At 47.8% G+C, this 27,509-nt stretch overlaps 2 protein-coding genes across 6 annotated transcripts in view; one reads left to right on the forward strand and one right to left on the reverse strand.

Annotated features, from left to right (window-relative positions):
- DIP2C (disco interacting protein 2 homolog C) overlaps positions 1–27,509 on the forward strand; it is a 387,558-nt gene that overhangs the window by 108,260 nt on the left and 251,789 nt on the right. The gene's annotated exons all lie outside the window — the stretch shown is intronic.
- LOC120367581 (dynein light chain 1, cytoplasmic-like) lies at positions 6,796–7,672 on the reverse strand. The gene has a single exon (XM_039478818.2). The coding sequence runs from the start codon at positions 7,576–7,578 to the stop codon at positions 7,309–7,311; it is 270 nt and encodes an 89-aa protein (XP_039334752.1). The 5' UTR covers positions 7,579–7,672; the 3' UTR covers positions 6,796–7,308.

The raw sequence follows: 27,509 nt of genomic DNA on the forward strand, positions 1-27,509 counted from the left end.
AAGCTGTGATGGAGAGTTGAACGGCATTATTCCCTCCCTCCACAATGTGAGCAAGATTGAACATGCCTCCCTGGCTTCCCTCCGTCTTCTCAGCTGCAAGATGCCTGGCGTGGCAGTGTGCCACCTTTCCTGTTCTTTTCGGGGAGAATTAATGGTGTTTCTGTGTCACACTCGGCTCAGTGTGGTGTGGTTGCGTGGGTGAGGAGCTTGGTTGCTAGGTGACCCACCGGGCCTGCCTCCTGCCTCTGGCCTCCCACCTCCTGCCTCAGGCCTCCCCAGGCTGTGTTCTAAACTGACAGATAACCGTGTCTTCTGGAAGAGGACAGCTGCAGGGCAGGGGAGCTTTCGCTGAGACGTTCTCCTTGCACTTGACGTCTGAGCCCTCGTCTAGCCTGTGCCCTGACAGACCAGCCTTTGATGCAGACCACTCCCTCCTAGCTTTCAGAGGTTTGGAACTGTGACTTAACTCATATTCAATTTAACGTGGACTATTAAATTTTAATGTTTAAATTGATGTATTTTATGCCCTTTATTTGATATCTGTCTTGATTGATTTTTCTTTTCCCCATATGAGATGCAGCTTTTTAAGGGAGAAGGCTAGGTATGGCCCCTTTCCTGAGGATCGAAGTGAATTCTGAAAGCCCTTTATGTAGGCAGTGAAACAATCAGGGAGCCGTTATTATAGCTACGCTGTCCACATAAAATGAGCACAACTCTCGAGCAGAAAAAAAATAAGCAGCCAGGGGGCAAGGTGAGTGCTAACGCTGCCTCTGCCTTCTCTCCCCGTCCTGAGAAGCAGAGCCGAAGGGCAAGCAGGGGCAACCGAGTCGGTCTCCAAGCCCAGCCTGCACCTGCTCATCCCTCTGCATCTGCAGGGGCGCAGGCGGTGCTGCCACCCCTCTGTCGGGCCCGGGCTGGCCTGCCAGGATCGCTTGTCCTCATCTGGTCTTGTCGTCTTCACCAGCCTCTGGGTCGTACCGGGCTTGTTTGACTTTGGTATGTGTTTGGGGGCGGTGCTCAGCCCTCTGACGGAATCGGTCCTTAGCTGATTTGTGTGTGACAGGACCAGGAGATGGCTCTTGTCTTCCTGGATCCCAGGAAGCCCGTACTCTGGAATGCCCAGGTCTTCCTGAGAGACCCCAGTTCCATTGGAGCATAGCCCGGCCCTCTCCAGTTGTCCCCATTTCACCGCTTTGTAACTGCACTTGTGTTTAGCAGGTCTTCCAGGATTTACATGCTGCTTGTTGTGAGCCAGGTGTCGTGTGGAAAGAGGACAGAGGTCATTTGCAGGAGCCTGAGCCCCTATCCGAGGCAGCAACAAACCAGCCGAGAACCATCTTTTATGCTTCCAGATTCTGTGGCCAGAAAGTTACACAGGGACATTGAGGGGGATGCATTTCTGCTCCATGACATCTGCAGTCTTAGCTGGAGGGACAGAAATGATGTGGAGGCCTTTTCACTCCTGGTGCGGGCTTGGACCTGCCGTACAGCCTCTCAATGGCACCAGGGTCCCCTTGTGCCATGGTGGCCTTGGGATGGTGGCACTGCCCCAGGGTATCCCAGGCTTCATGTCCCACGCTCTCCTGCCATGGTGGCCTTGGGATGGTGACACTGCCCCAGGGTGTCCCAGGCTTCATGATGTCCAGGCTGTCTTGCCATGGTGGCCTTGGGATGGTGGCACTGCCCCAGGGTATCCCAGGCTTCATGACATCCCAAACTCCCCTCCCATGGCAGCCTCAGGACGGTTTTGCACTGCCCTAGGTTTCCCAGCTCCAAGGCCATTGTTGCGTCCAGCAAGGAAAAGCTGTACTTAAAGGTCTAGCCTCAGAAGGTGCATGGGGTCCTGTCCTTCAGAGCTGTGCCATGCCCACCGTGAATCAAGGGGAGGGAATGCCCAGCCAGAGTTTGCAGGTATGTTTTCAAGTGGCCCCACTAGGCCTCTTACTTTTCTTTAGTCAGGTATATATTTCTTTCTCTCTCTCTCTTTTTTTTTTTTAGACAGGGTCTCACTTTTGTTGCCCAGGCTGGAGTGCAGTGGTGTGAGCATGGCTTATTGTAGCCTCAATCTCCCAGGTTCAAGTGATCCTTCTGCCTCAGCCTTCTGAGTAGCCAGGACCACAGGCATGTGTCCTCATGCCTGGCTTATTTTTGTATTTTTTGTAATTATGGGGTTTTGCAATGTTGCCTAGGCTAGGCTTGAACTCCTGGGCCTAAGCAGTCCGCCTGCCTCAGCCTCCCAAAATGCTGAGATCACAGGAATAAGCCACTGTACCTGGCCAAGTATGTATTTCTAATTTCAAAATTTAATTGGAGGACCCAGAGCCAGTTAATTACGTCTCTATTGGAGCATGCTGCTTGTAGCACATTAAGAAAAATTGTCCAGAACTTGGAAAGGGGCTGGGCAGAGACAGTCCCTGGAGTTTGTCTGATGAGCACCGGGGGTCTTTAATCATCTGGAAGGATGGACCGAGTCAGACTCGCCGTTCTCAATGGCTAAGCCCAGGTTTTGTGAGGTTATGTGTCGGCTTGTAGGATTTTCTCTGGCAGAGATGGGGTGACTGTTGTTGATTGAGATGCTTATCTCAGGGGCTTCATGGCCTGTGGGATGGCAGCCTGTTTCAGAGCTGAGCAAGCTATCTCCCGCTACCCTGACTTTCTGAAACACCTGTGAGCAACTTGTTATGCAGTCCTGGAAGCGGCTTCATGCCCACTCTCTCTTAATGATCGAATGCTTTTTTGACCCCTCCTCCCCTTTCTTTGCTTGTGGTGTTCTGGTCTCGTGCATTCCACTTTTACAGGAATGTCTAATACTGCTGAGTGTGGAAAACATGGAGGCTGTGCACTTGCCTTCCCTGAGCCTTCCAGGCATCCTCCTCTCCTCTCGCCTCCTGTGAGCCTTCCAGGCACCCTCCCCTCCCCTCCCCTTCCCTTCCCCCCCTCCCCTTCCCTTCCCCCCCTCCCCTCCCCTTCCCTTCCCCCCCTCCCCTCCCCTTCCCTTCCCCCCCTTCCCTTCCCCCCCTCCCCTTCCCTTCACCCCCCTCCCCTTCCCTTCCCCACCCCTCCCCTCCCCTCCCATGAGCCCTCCAGGAGCCCTCCTCTCCTCTCCCTTCCCCTCCCCTCCGCATGAGCCCTCCAGGCGCCCTCCCCTCCCCTCTCTTCCCCTCCCTTCCCCTCCCCTCCTGTGAGCCTTCCAGGTACCCTCCCCTTCCCTTCCCCCCCCTCCCCTCGCCTCCCATGAGCCCTCCAGGAGCCCTCCTCTCATCTCCCTTCCCCTCCCCTCCTGTGAGCCTTCCAGGCGCCCTCCCCTTCCCTCCCTTCCCCTCCCCTCCTGTGAGCCTTCCAGGCGCCCTCCCCTTCCCTCCCTTCCCCTCCCCTCCTGTGAGCCTTCCAGGCACCCTCCCCTCCCCTCCCCTCCCATGAGCCCTCCAGGAGCCCTCCTCTCCTCTCCCTTCCCCTCCCCTCCCCTCCCATGAACATTCCAGGCGCCCTCCCCTCTCCTCCCCTCCCTTCCCCTCCCCTCCCATAAGCCTTCCAGGCTCCCTCCTCTCCTCTCCCCTCCCCTCCCCTCCCATGAGCCTTCCAGGCATCTTCCTCTCCCCTCGCTGCCATCCTCTCCCCTGGGCAAGGTGACGTCCAGAGCACCAGGTCTTCCTGCTCTGAGCTCCCGGTGGTGGGCTCTGTGCAGCCGTGGAATTTGTGTGCTGCTGGCTAACTGCCAGGCATGAGCATCAGCAGCCCATGGATGCTCCCCCTCCTGCCGTTAGGTGAGGAGGGTGCAGTCCTCACTGCATGGATGACGCCTGAAAGGAGCATGTGCTGGGCAGGCTGCCCTTCCAGGGGTACTGAGCGAGGCCGCTCCTGGCCGGCATGGTCAGAGGTTTCCAGGATCTGAGTGTTGGTTTCTTAAACCACTTGGCCGTGTGCAGAGTTGTCGGTTTCTTAGATTCAAGTTGCCCGTTCCAGAAGTGGGGCTTTTGTTTTAGGTGGAGCCAGGACTCGAGGCGGTGGCTCAGACGTTGTAGTTGCCTGCAGAAGCCCCTGTCCCCCGGGGAGACCTTCAGATCACAATTTTACAGCTTTCCTGCCCTGAGGGGAACATGACCCTCTCCTTTGTTTTTCTTTTTTCATATTAACTAAGCTGTGATAGCGGCAAGGAAGGCACTGGCAAGAAATCTTTTCGGTTTCAAACAAAAATTCCCCTTTTAGCCCTTCAGATTGGAGCAAGACAAATCCTGGTTTGTGTGTTCTGTTTGGAATTGGTTAGAATCCCTTAGAAAGTGAAAGAACTACTTCCCAAATTGGGCTGGTATCGATCAGAGTCGTAAGGTGATAATTATGACAGTAAGACTTTCGATTTGAAACAAAAAAATTGTGAAAATGGCAAAAAGGCAGAATGGAGCACCCTCTGGGGTTCGTGATCTCTTGATTGGAATTGATGTGATGAGGCCGCAGCAGGTAGGGTCCAGAGCCCATCCTGCCACCTGACGTGGAGGGGCCTGGACGAGGTCCGTGGCCAGCCTGAGCCTCAGCTTACCCATATGTAGGATAGGGATGACGCAAGGGTGACGTGAGGTCCTGCCTGTGAAGTGCTGAGCCTGATTCTGGTTGACGGTGAATACGCAGATCCAAGGTGCGGCTGCCACTCCCACCCCAGCCCCAGCCCATCCCTGGCGGATGCAACAGACTGTCGCTGAGGACCAGAAAAGTGACTGTTCCAAATTAAAGATACTTGTTTTAAGGGCTCTGGTTTTTAACTCTTTGGAAACCAGAAGCAGAAGTGGCAATGAAGAACATTTTTCTAAATTCTTATACATCCTATTATTTAAAATAGCCCGTAGAGATACTAAATTCCAGGAGGATTGGAGGAACCTCTCAAACCCTCCTTAACCTTGTTTTTTGTGTCTTTGTTTTAACAAGAATATGACTTTGCCTCTTTTCCCTTATCCAGAAGTGAAGGTGAATGTTGAGTGTCGTTCATGGGAGTAAGGCAGCTACACGCGGCCCAGAGTGACTTATTTTCCTTAAATGATCCATGTGTGTGCTCACCTTAAAATGTAACTCAGTGAAACAGGTGTTTTTTGAGGAATGACTCTGTTTAAATTACCCAGGTAAAAAGGCGACAGTTAAATTTCATCTGGTCTGTGCAGGTGTCCAAAACCCCCTTCTGTGGCTGTGTGTGAGTTCATGTGACTTGTCGTTATTTTTTAATACAGAAAATGTGTTGCTGCTGAGGACTTCAGAGGGTGTGCTGGGATTGTGTAGGGTGGACATCAGGGGCTTCAGTGTGTGTGGTTTCCTTGGAGAGGTTTAAATTAAGGCTGAATGTCCCTACTCCAAAATGCTCCAAAACCTGAAGTATTCTGAGCATCCTCATGACCCTCGAAGGAAATGGTCTTTGGAGCACTTTGGATTTCAGAATAGGGTTGCTCTACTGGATAGTGAAGTGTCCCAAGACCCTTCTGGCCCCAGAAGCTTGGATAAGGACACTTGGCCTGTGCCAGGCATCCCTGGAGTGTGAGGCAGCCTGGGCTCACTAGACTGGCTTTTGTAGGAGCCACAGAAACAAAGAGGGTCAAAGTGGCCATGCCTGGCTCCTGAGAAGGGTGGGGGGAGGTGGTCGTGGAGGGCTGAAGCCGAGTCCCCAGCATCCGGGGTGCCTGTCCCTGGTGGAATTGAGAGCCTCCTCCCAGTTGTGGCTCTGCCCTGTCAGCAGCCACTGAGGCCTGGAAGGAGCCAGGGGAGAGGGGATGATGAGGAGGAAGAGTCGGCCTCCTGCTTTTGGAGAGGGCCTGTGCTAACCTCGTGTGTCACTCTGGCATCCAAGGTGCATGGCCCTGCCTCGTGGTGTCGCGGTTTCTGGGGTGCTCAGTGCCCTCGTCTGCAGTAACAGCTTTGTCTCCAGCCCTTGGCGGCAAGTTCCCTTTTTTTTTTTCCCCTGTGAAAAAAGGTAGAAAATTTTATAGAAATGCACTTGACCACTGTTCTTGTTGGAATGTCTGTTTTCTGATATGACATGGTGCACTTAGGCTAAATCTGAAAGGAAATATCTCCTGGTGAGCCTCATGAGTAGAGTACAGTTCATGCATATTTAAAGCAGGCAGATTTCGGAACACAGAGCATCCCGCTGCAAGGGTGAGTTTTCCACTGACTCTTGGAATGGAAGCTGTAGTGTTGGGTGCTTTCAGCAGGAGATCAGCGAGGGCATGCTCACATCCCTGCCTGCGTGGCCTCCTGTCCGTTACAGCGTCTGCTGGGGTCTGGGGTCTGCATGGGTTGCCTGAGCTTTGCTGTTACCTTTTTCACACGTGCCTTTTCATCAAATACTAGGATAAACTCAACCTCACATACTTTAGGGGGAGAGAGAAAAGTATATCTGGGATCTCTTTAATTATATGTTGGAAAATAAATTTGGTCAAAATACTTCTGCATATACATGTTTGGTGGGCTGTGGTTCCCTGCCTCACCCTGAGGCACATTTGCACATTTTGATTTGATCTTGGCTCTATGGCAACAAAACTATAGAAGAGGGTTATGACTTTATTTTCTAAAATCTAGAAATAAACATATGATTGGAATCCTAATCTATTGAACTTCTTTGTAAAACCTGATTTGAGCCATCATTTTTGTTTGTTATATTTTGTTAACAATTTCATTTTTTATTTAACATGGCATAAAACAAATGGAACCATTTTTTTTTTTTACACATATGCAACATTTATTTTTTAAAGGAATGGATTTTGAGAGAAAACAACGTGGCGCAGAAATATGGAATAGAAAATAAATACAAATGTAGGCTATTTTGCTAATTGTTTTATAACCACAACAAACTAGTACAGAGAATGCCCTGTACAAAAAACAAAGGTTCAAACATCAAGGTGTTCCCTTAGCAAGGCTGAAAATTTCAGTCTCTGGTATTTGGAATTTAGGCTGCAGTCCTTGTTTTTGGATGGATCACTGGGTGTGTGGCACAACAGTCCATGCTTTTTTTTTTTTTTTTTTTTTTTTTAAATGAGATGGAGTCTCACTCTGTTGCCCAGGTTGGAGTACAATGGCCTGATCTCAGCTCAATGCAGCCTCCACCTCCCAGGTTCAAGTGATTCTCCTGCCTCAGCCTCCCAAGTAGCTAGGATTACAGGTGTGCACCACCACACCTGGCTAATTTTTGTATTTTTAGTAGAGATGGGGTTTCACCATGTTAGCCAGGCTGGTCTTGAACTCCTGACCTCAGGTGATCCACCCACCTCGGCCTCCCAAAGTGCTGGGATTACAGGCGTGAGCCACCATGCCCGGCCTTTTCAGTCCATGCTTTTAACCAGATTTGAACAGAAGAATGGCCACTTGGCCCAGGTAGAAGTAGGTGAAGTGTTTGGTTTCAAGTGTCACGTAACTACCGAAGTTCCTCCCCATGATACAATGCCAGGTAGGATTGTACTTCTTATCAAATTCCTTCTTGATATGAGCCGCAATGTCCTTCTCGATGTTGTATTTCTCCAGCGCCTGAGTAGCGCACTCCACAGAGTCCTGTTGCATCTCTTCCGACATGTCCGCATTTTTGATCATGGCCTTTCGGTCGCACATGGTTACTGTGGAGAAGGGGGCTGGCTGACAGCAACAGTCTCCTGGAGGAGGTGCTAGCACTGCTCAGTCACAGATTGAGCTGCTGTCGCTAACGAAGCCGTGGCGCATCTCGGAACAAATATTTAATTCAAACTCAGATTTAAAAATTAGTATCTCATATCAACATACTGCTTCACCAACTTTATTCTCATTAATAGTTATATTTTCTGAGTGCAGCATAATTGTTTTAAAATTAAGAAAAAGGTTGGGTATGGTGTCTCATACCTTTAATTCCAGCACTTTGGGAGTCCAAGGCAGGAGGATCACTTGAGGCCAAGGAGTTCAAGACCAGCCTGGGCAACATAGCAAGACCCCATCTCTATAACAACAGAAACATTAGCTGGGCGTGGTGGTGCGTGCCTGTGGTCTCTGCTACTCTGGAGGCTGAGATGGGAGGATCGCTCAGGCTATAGCGAGCTGCGATTGCTCTACCGTGCTCCGGTCTGGGCAACAGAGCCGTGACCCTGTCTCGGAAAGAAAAAGGAGAAAAGATAAAAATCTCCGGAAATGTCTTGTTTTCTTTTTTAATAATCCCAAAAGAGAAATCAGTTTTTTCTAATCATGTAAAGGGTGACTGATAAAATTCTTTTCTTGCATGGTTTTTCCTTTGCAAATACTGACAGTATTCTTTCCACCTCATCTGTGGAAACGAGATCATTTCAAAGCAGCAGGCATCTTCGAGGTTGGTGGTGGTTTTCTGTGTTGCACCTTGGGGAACAGCCAGCACGCAACCTTTTGCCACGATCATGCGCATCATAAGTCCCAATTAAAATCATCTCCAGAGATGCCTGTGTGGCTGATTATAGCAGACCGTGTTCTTTCAGGTAATGGTTTTAGCTTCATATCTGAGATTATTCTGTGTAATTCATTAAGCATATGGGATCAGTAATGATTTAAGATAATTCTGGCTGATATCATTTAGAGGATATTATTTTTCACTTCAAGTTAAAACTTCCTTCGTGATAGTCATTTCGTGATTCATTTAAATATGAGCTTTATTGCATAGCTCAAGTTTTCATTAGTCATTTCATAACATAGAATTTTGAAAGCAGATGTGGCAAAATATTTCTAATAAAATGTTGGCTTATTCAGGTGATTTACAAAGTCCTGAGGAACACTCAGAATTGCTGGCCGGGCGCGGTGGCTCAAGCCTGTAATCCCAGCACTTTGGGAGGCCAAGGCGGGTGGATCACGAGGTCAAGAGATCGAGACCATCCTGGTCAACATGGTGAAACCCTGTCTCTACTAAAAATACAAAAAATGAGCTGGGCATGGTGGTGCGTGCCTGTAATCCCAGCTACTCAGGAGGCTGAGGCAGGAGAATTGCCTGAACCCGGGAGGCAGAGGTTGCGGTGAGCCGAGATCGTGCCATTGCACTCCAGCCTGGGTAACAAGAGCGAAACTCCGTCTCAAAAAAAAAAAAAAAGAATTGCTGATACTTGTGGTACGTGTTAAGGCTGATAATAGAAGTCACTGGATGAATGATAAGGGCTTCATTGCAAGGCAAATGGGATTTGAACCCCGACCTCCTGATGCGCCAGCCCTGACCATGGCCTCTGTCCTTTCCACTGGGAGACAGAGGCACCAGCGTCCACCTCAGAGGCTGTCCTGAGAACCCTGGACCAAAGGCTGTGTTCCTCTTACAGGTGGCACAGATGCGGAGCTTAACGATACACACAGATGCACATGCTGCAGGCCACCAGTGTCTGGCTCATCCAGTTTTATTCAAAAGGTGGGATTTGCTTTGCTCACCTGGGGACCAGGTGTGGTGCTGCTGTCGCAGCAGGCGTGTGGATCGTCCTGGGTGGTCCTCAGGTGGACAAGCAGTTACCACTTCCGATTCCCAGGGTTAGATTCGAGGGGACCACTGACCTGTGTTCAGAGGGGAGGAGTAAAAAGCTTCCCTTTCGATCCCATGACCGTGTAAGCATGCATGTGTATGTGTTCTGTGTGTGTAGGGGGTGGTGAGTGTATTTGAGGGGGGTGTGTGGTGAGTGTATTTGAGCAGATGTGTGTGGAGTGAGCAGGTTCATGTGTGTGTTGTGTGTGCTTGTGGTGAGTGTATTTGGTGTGCATGGAGTGCATCATGTGTAATGTTTGTGTGTAAGGTATGTGGTGAAGGGGGTGGGGTATGTATGGAGTAAGCCTGCACATGTGTGTTCTGCATGTGTGTGTGCACACACGTGCGTGGGTGGTTTCTACCCATTCCCTGCCCTGGGTCTGCTCCTGGGCTCTGCTGTCCTGGCGGCTTTACAGTTTGGTGTGTTTTTGATTCTGGAAATCCTGGAACCAGACTCTAAGCTGTGATCACAAACTTGCAGCCCTGGAGTGGGGGCTTCTGCCTCCCTCTGGGACTGGAGGATGCTGGCCCTGTTGGACAGGCACAGGGGTCTCTGTGCTGACCTCTTCCTGGGTGCTGTCCACAGCAGAGCGCGTCTGATTCTGAGCTGTCGGGTCCGTGGCTCCCCCACCTTGAGTCAGCCCTTCGTTCTCTGTCCCACCTCTATTTTCTTGCTGGGGGTGCTCTGGGAAGTGGCGCCTGGGACAAAGCTTTCACCTGGAGGACAAGACTTCATCAGCTCCCCAGGTGTCGGGTGCCCAAGCCCTGCTGCTGCCCTGGGCAGACAGCTGGCAGGGGGAGGGATGTCCCTCAGCATCTGCAAGAAGGCAGGTTTGTGAAGTGCCGGAGGTGAGTGGTTTCCTCCCAGAAACAATTTTCTGGAAAGTTCTGGCCCTCACATTTTTCTCTAAGGGAAATGAGAAACTGAGTTGCTCTTTAGGGGAACGTCTTTGTAGCGTCTGTCTGCCGTCTGAGTATTCTCCAGGTGTGTAATACGTAGGGCCGCATGTGTTTGGGAACATCCGTCTCCTGAGTGGTTTTAGTAGGGAAGTCTTTTTCAGCTTAGCCTCTGTTCCTAGCTTGTGAGGGAGATGGCTTCTGGGGTCCCAGGGAGAGTAAAACATGACATGGAATGGCAACACTCCATCTGACAAGGTCCGTGGGAAAGCGTCTAAACATACGTCGCTGTTCTCTGGGCTCCTGGAGTCGAGGTTGTTTTGGGTTGTTGGGGGAAAGCTACCCTTGTTCCTCAGCATTTGAATGCTGTCCAGGGCTTGTTCTACTCGAAAGGGGGTGTGCGTGCATGCGTGCATGAGTGAGGGTCAGGTCACAGACTCCGAGATGATTTGGAACCTGTCAGCTGGTTTCCTAAAAACACAGATGCTTGTAAAGATGTTCCTGATTAGTGAAAACATTTCAACAGGACATGTCAGCTGGTGGTTGTTTTTAAAAAATGATCACAATTTTCCTGTTACTTTTTAAATGCCTGTTGAATAGGGGAGGGTTCACTATATTTTTCTTTTCCTGTCTGGGTACTTGATTTTTGTTTTCAGTTATGTGGGTGTGCAGGTAACAGGATTTAGAGGCAGTCCCAGCACTGGGAGGCTTCAGGGCAGCCTCTGAGTCAGTGTTGAAGGGGATGCAGGGATCTAGGGGCCACCTCCTCCATAGGACAGACACCAAGGGCCAGAGGTAGGTGATCTCAGTGAGGTCACGAAGACAGGCACCCCCAGAACCCCAGCCCCTGCGCTTCTCTCCTTCACATGTGTCTCTGCTCAGAGCTGCTCTCCTTCTGGGTAATCGTGGGCGATCTGAAGACTTCCATGTTTTTGGCTCACATCAATATTGGGCAGTAGTGCTTTTTTTTTTTTTTTTTGGAGTGATAGATCGGGTGGATTTTGGCTTTTCTAAGTCATTTAATACCTGTTTCTGCATCAGGTGTTCTCTACTAGTTAGGAGGAGGGTGAAAGTGGTGGAATCACTTCCAGCTGTTGGCCACCTGCTGAGAGCTGTGTTTGGCATGCACAGGTCTGTTTTGGCACAATCTCATGAGCAGCCAAGGGCAGTGCAGACAGTAAGGCTCAGGTGAGGCTCTCAGAGACAGAAGGGCCCATTTCTGGCCACGTCTCTGCTGCCCTGACCTGGGTGCTTTCAGCCTCTGAGCTGCCCCTCTCCTGACTGCTTACAGAGTTTTCAATACTGAACTCTGAGCATTGAAAATTCACTAGGGGAATGTCATTTCTGGGGATCTTACTGTGAACCTTCTGTAAAGAGCCCTAGGTAGAATAATGAATTGCCTTTAATGTAGGTACCAAACAGGTTCCCTGGGATAATTCATTGCATATAAACTTTTAAAAAATGTTGTTCTCAGTTAGCTATCCTATGTGCTCTCTTAATCTATTAAGAGAGGTGTTCCACTGCCCTGTGTGTTTTTGGCAGTATGCTGTGTCTGCTTTGCGTGTGCTTGGGGGTTCCACGTGCTCGCGGGCTTGAGCAATATGTCGCGTCTACTTTGCATACCTTGGCGTTTCAGAAGAAAACCATGTTTGCAGATGCACTTTGAGTATGACATTCTTTTTCCTATTAGCGTGTTTATAATGGCGAATGTGCCCTTGGTGGAGCTATGATCGTGCATTTCTGTGTGTGTTGTGGAGAGTAAAAGTAGTCACTGAATTTTGCAAACCTACAAGATGCCCAAGTGATGATATATGTGAAAATATATGGCAGCTGTCATAAATGACCTGTATTATGTGCGGCAAAGTGCTCTGTGTATGTGTTTTGTGGAGAAAATTAGTCTTCCCAATTTCCTAAGAGGTAATACTTGAATATGCATTAGAAATTTTCTTATTTGAAAATGGTACCTTCCTTCCATTGTTTTGAGACTATATCATAGGAACTCACATATATAATCCTGGTTTCTCAGTTAGAAATCCTGAGAACCTCCCGGTTTTCTCAGAGCCCTTTTGTCTCGTTAAAGTGTTTGGTTCCACTTTATCTAAAGCAGGTCACTGGTGATTCCCGAGCACAGGGCCTTGTAAGGATGTGAACACTTGGTTTGGAGACATGTTGTTCTTCCTGATAGAAACCCTATCACACCATTCTCTAGTCTCCTGTGGTTTTTCCTCCACCCTAACCTCATCCAGTTTCTGTTTGTTTTTGTTTTATATTTTTTGAGACAGGGTCTTGCTCTGTTACCCAGGCTGGCATGTGATGGCGTGATCCCGGCTCACTACAGCCTGGACCTCCCTGGCTCGGGCGATCCTCCCATGTCAGTCCTCTGAGTAGCTGGGACCTCAGGCGCGTACCACCATGCCTGGCTATGTTTTTTTCTTTGTAGTAGGATGGGATCTTGTTGCCCAGGGGTGGTTCTGTTTTATGGCAGGTGCACAGTGGGTTTTTACAGAGAACCTCTGTATTTATTTGGGTTGTGTGCACAGCATCCTGGTCAGGGAGCTGTCCTCAGGCTTCCTTCCTGCCCAGCAGGGTCATGAGCAGTGTTTCTACCCTGGCTGGTGTGTGCACTGGCCAGTAGGGCTTAGCCCTGGGCTGCTGACCAGTACCCGTCCATGGCCTGTTAGGAATCAGGATTGTAACAGGTGGTGAGTGGCGGGCGGGCGACCACGACCGTCTGAGCCCCGGCGGCCTTAGAGTCTCATAGACGTTTGAGCCCTATTGTGAACTGTGTGTCAGAGGGGTCACGTAGGTGCTCCTTATGAGGATCCAGTGCCTGATCCAAGGTGGACCAATTTCATCATAAAACCACCCCCCAGCCTCCATCTGTGGAAGAATTGTCTTCCGCAGAACTGATCCCTGGTGTCAAAAAGGTTGGGGACAGCCGGCCTAACACGTGCTAAGATGTCGGGAGATTTTTGGACTCAGGCCTCAATTGGAGAGAATTTAATCTTCAAAGGTGGGGGATTTGAAGGCTGCTAAAGCACAGGTTCTCACCTCCAGTGGGGCCTGGGTAGAACCAAGTAGAACTGCCCCAGAACCTGATAACCAGTCAGCCCTGGCTCACTGCAGCATCCTGTGGTGTGGCCTTGCTGTTTCTTCGATTCTCTTGTGGTGGTAGATTCCATCCGCAGCCTCAAAGAGGAATGGAACCCATAAGGCTGAGCTTATTTAACTTTATCAAAAGGACCTGAAAATCATTTAATGTAAATCTTCAGATATTTGTATCTTTTCTTTTTCCAGAGGCGTTTAAATATTGCAACTTAAAAATCTTTTAAAAATAACTTAAAAAAAACCTCTAAGTACCTTTTTGACTAGTATCTTTGACAGCTTAACATTTTAAGTAAATTCTCTTTACTTTTGTATTCCTAGAAACTCATTCATATTTGCAGAAGACTTTGCCTGTATTTTGGCAACAGTGGCCACTGTTCGCTGATCATCATACTTGCAGTCTCTTGTTGAGAAAGTGGGATATGGATGTATTAACTTTTCAGACATATGAACACATGGGCTGTTTTTTTTTTTAATTTTCAAAAACGGCTTGATTGAGATGAGTCACATACCATACAATTTACCTACTTAAAGTGGACACATCCATGTTTTTTTGTATAGTCATATTAATATGAATGTGCAATCATCTTTTAATCAGCTGAATTCAAGAAAGGAAAACAAATTGAGTATCAGCAAGCATCTGTGTAAGTGGCCGGCTTGGGGATGCTCGCTTTGTGGTGGGGAATCCCGCTTGGGTATTGGATTGAGTTCTGCCAGATGTAGCTCCTGGAAAGTTGACCTTGAAGGGCTGGTGTTGTGCTCACCGTGGGATGTTCGCCTGTCTCACCAGAAAATGAATATTCCGTCAGAATACTGTGAGTCAAGAAATTCAGTCAGAAGTCGGTTAAATAAGAGCCTAGGTCTCAAAGGCCTAAACACAAGTACACATTTCTAATTTTTAAAGAGCATGTCATTGTGAATCAGTGCTGACATGTCTGCGTTGGGAAATCTCTGAACTTCCATGGTCAAGCCAGAGCTCTGAGGGAAAATGGTTGTACCCTTCCGACTGTGTTTTTGTCACTAGCTTTATTCATTGAAATTATTTTTTGAAAACCTCTGTATGAGTTCTATTGTGGTTTGAAAAAAAATTCACTTAGGTAGAACTAGAAGCCTTTCCACAGTGTTAATAATTCGTGGCCCTTTCTGAGTCTTCGTAAATGTACACATGGTGTATGCATGTGGTGTATGAATATATGAATTTATATTTATATAGTGTAAATACACTGCATGTATTTACAATGTATAGGCATGTGTACATGTGTACACTTTAGGCATGCATGTACACATTGTGTACATATGTACATGTAACTGTATAGCACTATGGTTATATGCACACCATTTGGGCATGTATGTATCTGTATTGCATATGTGTATGCATTTGCATGTACGTAATGCCATATATACCCATGTACATATACCATATGGGCATGTGCACATTATTTGTATAAGTGTACATATGTACCTACTATAAGCATGCATGTACACTTTATACATGTGTATACACTGTAAACACACTTGTGGACATATGTGCATACTACTCGTACCTGTATGCATGCTGCATTTGTATACTATATACTGCACATCTGTGTACATGCTACACGTGTACGCTCTACAGTGTACCTGTGTGTACATTATATACATGCGCATATGGGTACGCTATGTGCATGTGTATGCATGTTGTGCACCTGTGCATATACATAGTTTGGATATGAATGTGTATATGCATGTATATGCATGTTATAGGATACCTGTGTACATGTGGATGTGCATATGTGTACGCCATATGCATGTACATATGTGCTATAGTGTACCTATGTATGTATGCTGTGTATGGCTATGGCTGTGTATGCTATATGCATGTACATATGTTTTCTACTGCACTTATGTACACCATATGGATATCGATGTGTTTATGCTCTATGTACACACATAGTGCATTTATGCATGTACTCCATATGGATATTGATATGGGTGTGTGTATGCTATGCACGTGCATATGTGTTATAGTGTACCTATGTCCATACTCTGGATATGGCTGTGTGTACACTATATGCATATATGTACATGTTATGCTGCACTTACATATGTACACTATGGATCTGGTTGTATGTACACTGCACATACATAGATGTTATAGTGTACCTATGCATGTACAGTGGGTGGTTGTGGATGTGCGTACACACTATGCGTGTACATACGTGTTACAGTGTACCTATGTAGATGCACGATATGGATGTGGATGTGTCTGTGCTCTATGGATGTACACACACGTTATAGTGCACTTATATTTGCACACTATATGGATATGGATGTGTGTACGCTTTGTGGCACCAGGAATAGGGCTCCTGTAGGGATCAAGGAACACACTATCTTGCTAGCACCGAGAGTATAGGATGAAAATAGTTATTCCTTGCAACCTAGTTGAAATTTGGCCAGTTCTGGACCCTTTGCAATGATTTAGGAACCAAAAACTTTATTGACATGTGTGTTCCTGAAATCATAAATGGCTCTATGAGGTATGTTTCATCCCCAGATGAGAGAGAACCGAAGCAGTGACTCGGTGGCTGAAGTGAGGTAGAACTAACAGAGCAAGTGTCTAGCTTCCTTATCCCAACTTTGTTAGTACCCAACTCAATAAACGAGAAGTTGCCATTCATCAGGAAATGTACTCATACCGTTTCTCTTTCTTTGTGGGTTAGTTACTGCCTTGTGTTCTTCCTCATGATATAGCAAAATCCCTCCTACCACTGCAAATATAAACAGTCTGTGACAAATGTAGTATCTTCTTTATTAAAGTAGAAAACGATGTGTAAATTCATTTTGCGGTACTGTTTGGAAGGATGAGAAAGTAGGTATTTAGGACAGAACAGTAGAAAGGTTTCAAGTAAACAGTGGAAATTGGAACTTTGTACAAAACATTTCCAAATTTGGAATTTAAGATTAAGAAATCCCAAGTCGAAGATTGTAGTTAGTTTTTTGGGTTTTAAAAATTAGTACTTTGTTTTCTATGTCTTTGAGAATTTCACTCCTGGTGGACGATTGCAAGAATAATCTGATTTTTCAGAACAGAAGGATGGTCTGTCTCAAAGGTAAATTCCAGGTTCTAACATAGAGAAATAGAAATTGCTCACAACTTTCTAAAAGGTTCTTCAGTTTTTTCCTCTTTTGTGGTTAAAAAACCATCTCTGGTTTAGTCTCGGTCAAGTTCACCTTACTAGGGTGCCTTATGTTCCTCACAGGTGTTCAGAGTCTTTGTCATTCGTAGTTATTTAACTTTTCATATTAAAAGAAAAATCTTGTGCTAGTTAGATCTGAGCACCTTGAAGGCAGGGCTTTGTTTGATAGTTTTAAAAAGGAGCAGGCTGATGGCAGGGCTGGGGCCTCTCACCCTGGCATATGTTCCTGAGCATCCACGGAGTTCTTACTGCGTGCTAAGCATGGTGTTGGCTGTTTCAGGTTTAAATAGGAATATGAGGCTCTGTGACTCGGGAAGCTCTTACCACCTTCATAGAGAGCTTGGTGACAGCTTAGCATGATAAAGTATAAGCAACAGGTGTACAGACTGTTACGGCCACATAGAAAGGGCGTTGAATTAAACCTGACTAATTTCTAATGTTTACTTTTGCCTTTCTTCCTAGTTACAGTCCTGATGCTTTTTTTTTCTTTAAATTCTTGCTTATTACTGATGAATTAGTCATAAACTGTATTTATGTGTTCTCTAAATCTAGCAACTTACTTAACTGGAGATCATTCTTCTTGTACTGTGTGCCAGTGCTCTGTCAGAGAATGGCTCAGTTTTATGTTGTCAAAGGATTAACTATAGCAGGACGAAGCCTTACTGAAACTTGCTCACTTATGAAATACATGCACTGTGTTTTTTTGTTAGTCACCCTCAAGGTGTGTTCAAATGTAAACATTTTTAGCAGTGTTAGAGATACAGGATTGTAATGAAGAAAAAAATAACTTGATCAAGTACCAGCTAATGAATTTTATATTTTAAATAAATGGAATCTGGATATTGGCAATTAGTTTTCATCTTGACTTTTTTTTTTTTTTTTTTTTTTTTTAAGATAAGAGTCTCATTCTGTCACCCAGGCTGGAGTACAGTGGTGTGATCTTGGCTCACTGCAACCTCTACTTCGCAGATTCAGGCAATTCTCATGCCTCAACCTCCCAAGTAGCTGGGATTACAGGTGCATGCCAACATGCCTGGCTAATTTTTTATTTTTAGTAGAAATGGGGTTTTGCCATGTTGGCCAGGCTGGTCTCCAACTCCTGACCTCAAGTGATCTGCCCACCTCAGCCTCCCGAAGTGCTGGGATGACAGGTGTGAGCCACCGTGCCCAGCCCAACCTTCTGTTCCAACATTGGTTCTTCCATCTCAGTGACAGCATTCAGTTGTATTAAATTGGTGTTGAAAGCACAATTGAAATGAATCTGGGTACGCATATATGTGCTGGAGAAGTTGTGTGCCGGCTAATTCAGCGTTCATAGCAGGGCTATGAGGTGAGCATTGTTACTGAATGAACGCCAGATGGGCAGGCCAGGGCTTAGGAAGGGACTTGTGGGCAGTCACTGCTGTCCCATTGTGGAGACCAGGCCTGTCTGATGCCTGTGCTCCCAACACTGCCTTTCAACACACAAATAAGCAATTGTCAAGTGTTGGTAAGGACTGAAGTGTGGTGTGGTCTGTGGCGTTTGCTTTAGCCCCGGATCATAACCTGGACAACAGCTCCCTTCCTTGTGCAGATGCCTGGGAGTCCCAGGAGAACCCCATCGATCCCATTCATAAATGCTGGCTATCTGACATTCTGCTTGGTGCCGGCACATCTGGAATAGGACAGCGTGGTTAGATTCTTGGCCAGCAAACCTGTATAAGAATGTGTGGACTCTGCATTTACCTCTCCTGGACAAAGGTGAATTCCTGGTCACGTTGCTGGATGGCAACAGATGTGGCTTCAGGAGCAGCATGGGATGGGCACCTGCGTCCAGGAAGAGCATCTGCATAAGGGAGGAAGTGGGGGATATGACAGACGCAAAAGCACCCCAGCCCTAAAAGTGCGAGCTCCGCTGTTCCTGTGGAGGAGAGGACCGGGTGCCGTAAGATTGTTTTCCACTGTTGCACATTTCTGAAGAGGACCCTAAACTGAGTTCTCTGTGACTCCTCGTGCTTCTTGTCAGTCGGATTGGAGGAGACTGTGCCCCTGGCTGAGGCCCGGCTTGCAGCGAGACGGTGGAAGCTGCTACTGCTTGCCCTGCCCTCCTGTGACTTCCTTGATGCTTTCTCTTCCAGGAACAGTTCTGCTGGGTAAGCTTGGACCCTGCTTCCTCCTTCTCTTGGACGTGATGTCTGGAAGGCTGTGTTCTTTTCTGGTTTTTGATGATGCTGAGCTACGTTTTTGCCGGGATTGCACATGCCCGTAGGAGGGAGAAGACCCTGTGCGACTTTAAGCTCTGGACTCTCTGAAGCAGAGCTCACTATTGGAGTGGACAGGCTCCTGCGTTTGTTTTCCCAGAGGCTGAATTTCTGTCCTAGGACGGCCTAAGCACACTTGATTCTAGCTCCTGTCTCATTGGTTCTCTCGTGTGTGGCAGAAATCATACACCCTGGAGTTTACCAATCTCTGCATTTGAAACCTTCAGTTAGGGTACGTGATCCTCAGATGAGAATTTTACTTGTTATAAAGCCAATCACAAAGACTGGATTTTGCTAAACTAGTGTTTATATGTATGTCAGTTGTGCCCACAGTCAACTTTGTCTGTGAATTATTAGCGATTCCATGTTTCAGATTGGCATTGGAATCTTGCCCTGCAGTTGTTTTGCTTTTCCACTTTTATTTTTGGCTAAGGTAGAGTTAAGAACATTGTGATACTAGATGTAGTGAGCCCTTTTAGTTCCTTCTTATTTCTGTTTTCCTTTAAACCAAGACCAGTGGACTGATTGAGACCAGTTCGTGAGTGCCTGGCATCTCCTGGGCCTTCCCTCCGCTACCTCGTGGGCGGAGCAGTCACTCATGGAAGGTGAACCTGAGAATCTGCATGAAATTAAGTAAACTTCATAGCTCTCTTCTGTGACAGACTGAATCACATTCAGCCCAGTAAATTATAACCGCAGGCCTCGCACACAAAGCATTGAGCCCCGGGACAGGTAATCAGGCTGTGACGCACAAAACCTGTGGTATCATAGCGCGTTTAAGATATTGTCAGCATTGAGTGTTTTAAAATGTCGTGTATATACCATGTTCCTGATTTTCCAGGGCCTGGGTGTACACCTCTGTGTTTATGGCAAACTTTGTCAATGGGAGCCTCAGGTTAGTATCGGGTCAGATTGTTTTTTAAAGAATCAAAGTCTCTTGTGTATGTTTTGGTTTTCTCATGAAGAAGACAGGTGTTAGCTGTTCTTTCCTGGACTGGGGCATATCAGGGTGCCTCGTCACGGTCACTAATATGTTCCCGCGTTTCCATTTCACCAGGCTGGGCATGGGCCAGAGTACTTCATTCATCACATGCCGCATGAGACTGTCTGCTGAGGAATTGTCTTCTGCTTCATCGTTAGCATACTGAAATACTGTTTTCCAAAGCATACTCTCATTTGTGTGTATGTATATAAAATAATGGAATGGTTATTGTACCCATGCAATTTCCTATCCTTGGTTATTTAATTGTGGAAAGATAACAGGGATTTTTATTTTGCTAAAATCTGTGCTAGGAATTACGCAAAATCTTTGTGAAATGCCCAGTTTACTGGCTTGAGTTACAGATGATTGTCTATAAGAGAAAAAGCCTTATTGCTAAAACGATAATCTCTTTATTGATACAAGGTATTGAACTTAATATTGACCACATAGTCAGTAAAATGCTTTATAACATGGCTTAAATTGAGAAAAGCATTGAAGTTTTAAAATCTGCTATTCAGTTTTCTGACAGGAGGACCGTTCAGAATGAATTGGGAACTCCAAGCAGTCCCACCATAACTCAGGCTGTGCAGTGGTGGTGTGTCCACAGTGTCACTTTTATAAGACTTTAAGAATGCTGCTTCTGTGAATAAAATACACTTTATTCTTAGCATTTCAGTTGTGAGTTTTGAGATGTGTAAAACCTCTGACAGTAGTTTCTTATGGAATTACTCTGCTTGTTCTTTAAAAAAAAAAAAAGTACCTACAAGATTCCGAAGCACATAATCACTTTAAAAAAAAAGGGCTGGGCGTGGTGGCTCACACCTGTAAGCCCAGCACTTTGGGAGGCTGAGGTGGGCAGATTGCTCGAGGCTGAGGTTGGCAGATTGCTCAAGCCTGGGAGTTTGAGACCAGCCTGGACAACCTGGCGAAACCCCAGTTCTACTGAAAACATAAAAATGAGCTGGACATAATGGCTGCATGCCTGTAGTCCTAGCTACTCAGGAGGCTGAAGTAAGAGAATCGCTTGAGCCTGGGAGGTGGAGCTTGCAGTGAGTGGAGATCACACCACTGCACTCAAGCCTTGTTGACAGAGTGAGACCCTGTCTCAGAAACAAATAATAGCAGTGACAATAATAATAACGTATGGGTGAACTGCCTGGCTGCTCTGTCTAAACTAGAGTAGAATAAATCCAATTATGTTTTAGTCTTTTTTTAATATTGAAATTTTCTTCATTAGTCATCCCTGTTTTTCATTCTATTGCAGCAATATATTGCTGCTTAGACTCCAGAACAAGTAGGCGTCTCTTGATCAGGTTCTTACTTGATTGCTAAAATTTGAAATGATTTTCACGTCCTGGGATGTGAGTTACAGAACTTGGACTTTTGAGGTGATGTGCTGCATGTGACAACAGACCCAGGAACGCCCAACGAAATCACTTACGTGCTACAACGTACACGCTTTGTACCATTTCCCTCCTGGGAGGAAAACGGTACCTCTCCTTTGTGGGTTGATTCTGCTGTTTCCTGAAAACACGTTTATTAACGGCCTTAGTCCACGCGTGCCCTGTTCTTTGTAGGAAATTCAGGGAGTGGGGACATCTTGACTCTTGAGAGGCGCTCTCTGCTGTAGGAGATCACAATCTTACAGCAGCTTATTAACTGAATCCTGTCGACTGTCATTTACTGGAGAACGTGGTTTCCGAGCTGCCCTAGTCTTTGAGGGAGGCAGCTCTGTGGAGCTTTCCTGGGAGGGACACTGAGGGGTCATTTTCTCACCTGGACCCACGTGTTATTAAACCTGTTATTAAAGCTGAACTGTGGATCATTGGATCTTTTATAAAGGAAAAACTGTATCTGTGACTTGCAGATGAGTGGAGGTTATGTTAAAAAGGAGCATTCACTTATTTTTTGGCCACTGTGGAGAAGTTTTGTCCTTGTGACCCATAAATACAGTCACTGCAGCAGAATGTTCACAGTTTGGGTGCTTAGAGTGTACATTTAAAGTCACATTCTTCACAAGTGTTATGTTAAGTGAGAAATAATAGGACAAATATTTTCCTCATAGTCTCAATAAGAAGTTGGTGTACTCTTTTTTGGTTTTGGAGTGATGTGAAAGGAATATTGAGAAAGTGTCATGAACATTAGACTCGCCCACTCTGCAAATCCTGTGCTGTCTGGAATGGGGGCCCTGAGGTGGGGAGATGCAGCCCCCTCCCGTAAAGGAGCTGAGGAGTTTTTGTGTGGCTCCGGATGCATAGTTCACAGCAACATAAAAGCAGAGTGGAACGCCGTGGAGGCTGAGAGAAGGGGTGTGGCTAGCGAGCATGAGTGAGATGTTTCGGGCGTGTTAGCCAAGCTTGGTGCACACATGCCAGGTGCTGTCTGCACACGTGTGATCCTTAGAACCCTGGCATGTGGAGCTGTGAGGCTGTCGAGGGCCCCAGCTCTCTGCAGGCTGAGTCGACCCGTTACCACTAAGATAACCGTGATCGAAGGCTGTTGTTCAATCTGGAGTCCTGGAAGGGACTCCTTTCAGAGAGGAAAACACCCCTAGAGCCCCAGGGGCAGAGTTCAGTGATTTTTATTACAATGTTGCTTAGATTTTGCAAACACAAAACCAAGAACATACTCCAGAATGCTTATGGTTTTGTTGTAACCATGTATACAAAGTAAGTCACAGTCGATGGGCAGTTTTTAGAAGCTGAACTGCTTGCATCATGGGCATGGTGCACTCCCTACCATGCTGGGCCTTGCTCTGGTTTGCTGGGGAGGCTTTGCAGGGCATCTTGGGCAGGATGCCTGTCCCACATCCTGATCACAGCCGTGCTGCTGGGCACCAGTGCCGTGAGGACACTGAGTGGACATGAAGCCCACAGCGCAGCAGCTGGTCACTGGGTGGCCATCCAGATGGTCCAAAACAGATCTCCATTCGTTGTTAAGAAAAATCATTGCAATAAAAAGACCAAGTGAAAGAATATCCTTTATTGACCTGAGAATACGTCGGCTGAGTCAGATGGGGAAGTGCAATGAGGAAGGTGTGTGGGGAGAGAGGAGGCAAAGGGACGAGGGAGGATGAGAGTGAAGAGGGGGATGGAGGAGAGGAAGGTGAGGGCTGGGAAGATGAGGGAGGATGATGGGGAGAGAGGAGAAGGAGAGAAGGGAAGTGAAAGCGGTGAGGAAGGGTGGGAGTGAAGGAGGGATGGAGAAAGAGGGAAGAGATGGGACAAAGGGTGGTGGTGGGAGCCTGGGAAATGAGCTGTGGAGCTAGTTCCTGACCCTCTCGACCTCTCGCGGTACGCGCTGGAGCTGATCTTCCAGGAGAGGTGGCCTGGTAGGGCTGAGTCTCAGGAAGTGGGGCGGGGGGAGTTGGCCCTCATCGGGGCTGTTGCAGACCTTAGATGTACTGCACAGTTACCCTGCAGAGATCCTCCTCTCAGCTGCTGTTTGCTGTCAGGCTGGAGACAGAAGAGCTCCTCCCTGTGGGTGCTCCCTATTTTGTGGCGTGCTTCCCGGTTTCGCCGGGTGGCCTGTCCGTGGAAATGTCAGGGTTTAATAATGTCTCTCTCCATTATTCTGCAGAGCAGGCAGCTGGCTTCAGATCCTTCAGGTGTTGGGGGCCACACTCTGTCGCGTCCTTAGGCCAGTACCGGGGTGGGGTGCTGGGAAGCCTGCAGAGCCTGCGGGGAGTCATGTCCGTGGAGTAGAGCCTGGCGAGGACAGGAGAGGATGCTGGTGTTGCAGCAGAATGTGGAATTTCAGGTGACTGCTGAAATATACTTTTAATTATTACCAGAGCCCTTATGCTCTGCGTTTTTTGAATGGAAATACTGGGCTGAACTGAATTTGCTGTGAGTCGGTTGCCTCGTGCAAGGCAGTGTTCTGGAGTGAAGTAGGGTGTGCATTTACCTACACAGGTCCCTCCTCTCAGCAGACTTTAATCAGTTGGACAGGGTGACACAGGAATGCGTGAGAATTTGTGTGATAAAGGCGATCCGCACAGGCCTGTGTGGCCAGCAGCTGGAGGGGAGGTTTGAGAGAAGCTTTTGGCTGAAGTCATGTGTCGGATGCAGGTGCTGAAGCACGACGTCCGGTTGGGTGGAAGCGCACACGCCTCTGGGCTGTGGGAAATGGATGAAGAACGAGGTGGGGAGACGTGGGCTGTGTCTTAGGAATGGCAGCAATTCAGGTGGACCCAGAATCAGGCTTCCACTGGGGAAGACTGGACGGTGAGACCCAGAGAGAGTGGGGTGGGGTCACACCCACATCTCTGTGGGGCTGCTGGGGAGGAGTGGATGTTGGGACCCAGGGAGAGTGGGGTGGGGTCACACCCACACCTCTGTGGGGCTGCTGGGGAGGAGCAGACATTGGGACCCAGGGAGAGTGGGGTGGGGTCACGCGCAGGCCTTCATGGGGCTGCTGGGGAGGAGCGGACATTGGGACCCAGGGAGAGTGGGGTGGGGTCACGCCCACGCCTTTGTGGGGCTGCTGGGAGTAGTGGACGCTGGGACCCAGGGAGAGTGGGGTGGGGTCAGTCCCAGGTCTTTGCGGGGCTGCTGGGGAGGAGTGGACATTCAGACCCAGGGAGAATGGGGTGGGGTCACATCCAGGCCTTTGTGGGGCTGCTGGGGAGGAGTGGACATTCAGACCCAGGGAGAGTGGGGTGTCACATCCAGGCCTTTATGGGGCTGCTGGGGAGGAGCAGACATTGGGACCCAGGGAGTGTGGGGTGGGGTCACGCCCAGACCTTTGTGGGGCTTGCAGCTGTGTCAGCAGGTCCCTGTGCTTGGCTTCTTTAAAACTGTTTCCTGATCCATAAATCAGGCATGACAAAATCCACCTGGTGACATGGTGAAGCTTAAATGAGATGATGCATATAGTCCCTTCCCTTCCTGGCACGTCACAGACTCATAGCTTTGGTGGCAGTGACAGGCGAGATGGGATGCTGGAGCCGTGTGGTACCTGACGAAGCCGCATTGATTTGTGCAGTGCTGTGACTGTCTCTGAAAGCCTTTGGTCATGGCAATAGCAGCCTCGAGCGGCTCTTGGCCTGCTTCAGTCTTTGGAGTGCAAGGTCTATTCACGGTGAGCTGGAGCTCAGAGGCTACTGAAACTATCCAGGGGTGAGCTGATGGGACCCCCAAAACACGGGGGAAGACAGGATCTGGCTGTCAGAAGCACTGTAGGTGTCTGGCTTCTGGAACTTGCTGACTTATTGACATGGGAAGATAAGGTCCAGATGGCTCTGGAATTTTAAGTTGGGAAGAAAGGTGTGAGGGTGGAATAGCTGACTAGGTCATGGTTGCCACGTCCGTTTCTTCCTGACCACCCCTCTCCTCCCTCTCCATGTCTTTGAGGGCAGGAGGCCTGAGCCTGCACAGCAGAGTCTGTGACGGCTGATTACTAGCCCTTCAGTAAGAGTCTCTCCACTTTATTTTGCAGCAGTAGTTAAATTAAGGAGTGATTGTGTAGTGGTATTTGTTTTGTTTTTTAAGTAATGAAGCAAATGAGTATCATTTAACTGAATGTTATTCCCAATTTCACTGATCACTTTGAGAGCCCAAACCTGCTTTCCTTTGTTGTTTTGCATTTGACTTTGAACTAGTTCGTTTCCATACAGGAATGCCAATTGGTTATTCCGTTGTCACACATCATTATGTATCTAATTGTATTACGATAATACTTAGCTGAATTACCTCCCCTGTTTCGGCGTTTACAAAAATCAAATCTATTGTAAACACAGGATGCTGCATCTCCATTGAGGGTTGTTCAGAAGTGTGACTTTTCCTGGCGCGCTTGAGAATCAGTGACATGATTTTACAGAAACACTTTGTAGCTGACACCTAAGCTAGAAGCTTCTGTAAAGGGCAGGGTAACAATGTGTTACGCTTTGTGGGACAGAAGTCTCTGCATATTCTTTTTCTTTTGCTAAATCTTTAAAGTGTAAAAATCACTTCCGGTTTCCTGGCTGTGGCTCGGGTAACATGGTCCGCAGACCCTTGACCACGTTGTGACCGAAAGCTGGTCTCCCCAGCAGTGAGCAGGAGTCCACTTCATCGCTTCAGCCAAGAAGCAGCTGCCCTCATGCTGGAGTGTGACTCTCTGTTTCTGTGCTGTTGCAGGTTGTCTAAAGTGCGAATGTGCCTTGGCATTTTGATTTTGATGCTGTCTTGAACGGCTCTGAGGTGGCTCATCACAGGGAGACATTCGAAGAAACGATTGGGCAGAGCCACAGCCGTTGTGCAGATAATTGACGTTTTTTCTGAAAGCTTCACAGCTGAATTTCTGATTTGTTTCCATCTACCTATCTTGTGCGATTGGTTTCTCTTGCTCCCATTTGGGTCTATGAAACTTGATGAACAGCATCTCCCCGCTAGGGTAGAACTTTGGCTCGGAGATTTTCATTCCTTGTTAGAGAGAGTGCCACGGGTTCTGAATGGCTTCCGTCCCCTCTCTGCAAGGATGGATGTAGGAGGTATTTGAGGTGTGTGAACTCACTAATGTAGTGGCCTACTGGGCCAACCTGCACCCCTCCCTCCTGGTTCGCTCCACTGGACCTCACTCCTTCCTCCTGGGGGCTTGGTGGTTTCTGCTGTGCTCGTGCCAACATGACAAGGCTGAGTGGCAGCTCCAGGGCGGTGCTATGTCATGCTGACTGGTGCTCACGGCTTGTAAGCCAAAGGGTTTATTTGTTTAGGAAAAATATTCAGATGATTTAGGAAATCTTTTCTGATTAAGAGATTCAACAGCCCAGTTAATTATCTGCTGACTTTCAGTTGTGTTGTGGCTGGGAGCAAGGGTGGCTGTTTAAACAGGTGCCTGTCTTTGGGAGGCCAAGGCGGGAGGATCATGAGGTCAGGAGTTTAAGACCAACCTGACCAACATGGTGAGACCCCATCTGTACTAAAAATGCAAAATTTAGCCAGGCGTGGTGGTGGACGGCTGTAATTCCAGCTACTCAGGAGGCTGAGTCAGGAGAATTGCTTGAACCTGGGAAGCGGAAGTTGCAGTGAGCAGAGATCGCACCACTGCACTCCAGCCTGGGTGACAGGGCAAGATTCCCTCTCAACAAAAAAAAAGAAGGAAAAAAAAAACCCAACAAAACAAAAAACACAACGGTACTTATCCTTCCATCACAGTTGGGTTTTATTTGGCGGCTCTGAGCTGGGACCCTGGATACCCTGGATACATGCATTTCCAGGTTCTCAGATGACACTGATCTGGGCTCTGTGCAACCCAGTGAGTCTTAATATTTAGCTTCTTTCCAATTACAAAGAATTACTTTTCCCTTTCTGAATAGGTCAGTTCATCTCAAAGAGATTCGAGCCCCGGGACATCAGTTCTGAGATGGCTCCCTCGGCCTCTGATGGTTTATGGAATGGGATTTCTCTCCTCTGAGCCTTGGTTCAGATGCAGTATGTGCTGTGGATGAAATGCCTTGGTGGCACGCTACCTGTGCATCACAGCAGCCACAGACGCCGCTCTGCATGGTGCACGGTGAGCCACGCCAGCTGTCCCGTGGGCGTGAGTTGCAGCATTTGTGGGCCACTGCTGTACCCTGTTGGGACCCTTGGAGGTGCTGCTGTTGTCTTTGAAAACACTGCCTCCATGGCAAGAGACTCAAAAAATCCTGGCCACAGTTGCTGTGCCGAAAG

The sequence above is a fragment of the Saimiri boliviensis genome, chromosome 8 (assembly GCF_048565385.1).
Source record: "Saimiri boliviensis isolate mSaiBol1 chromosome 8, mSaiBol1.pri, whole genome shotgun sequence".
In the NCBI taxonomy this organism is placed as follows: Eukaryota; Metazoa; Chordata; class Mammalia; order Primates; family Cebidae; genus Saimiri; species Saimiri boliviensis.

What these genes read in the sequence shown, in the direction of transcription:
- LOC120367581 (XM_039478818.2), bottom strand. Translation starts at nt 7,578, where the DNA reads ATGTGCGACCGAAAGGCCATGATCAAAAATGCGGACATGTCGGAAGAG.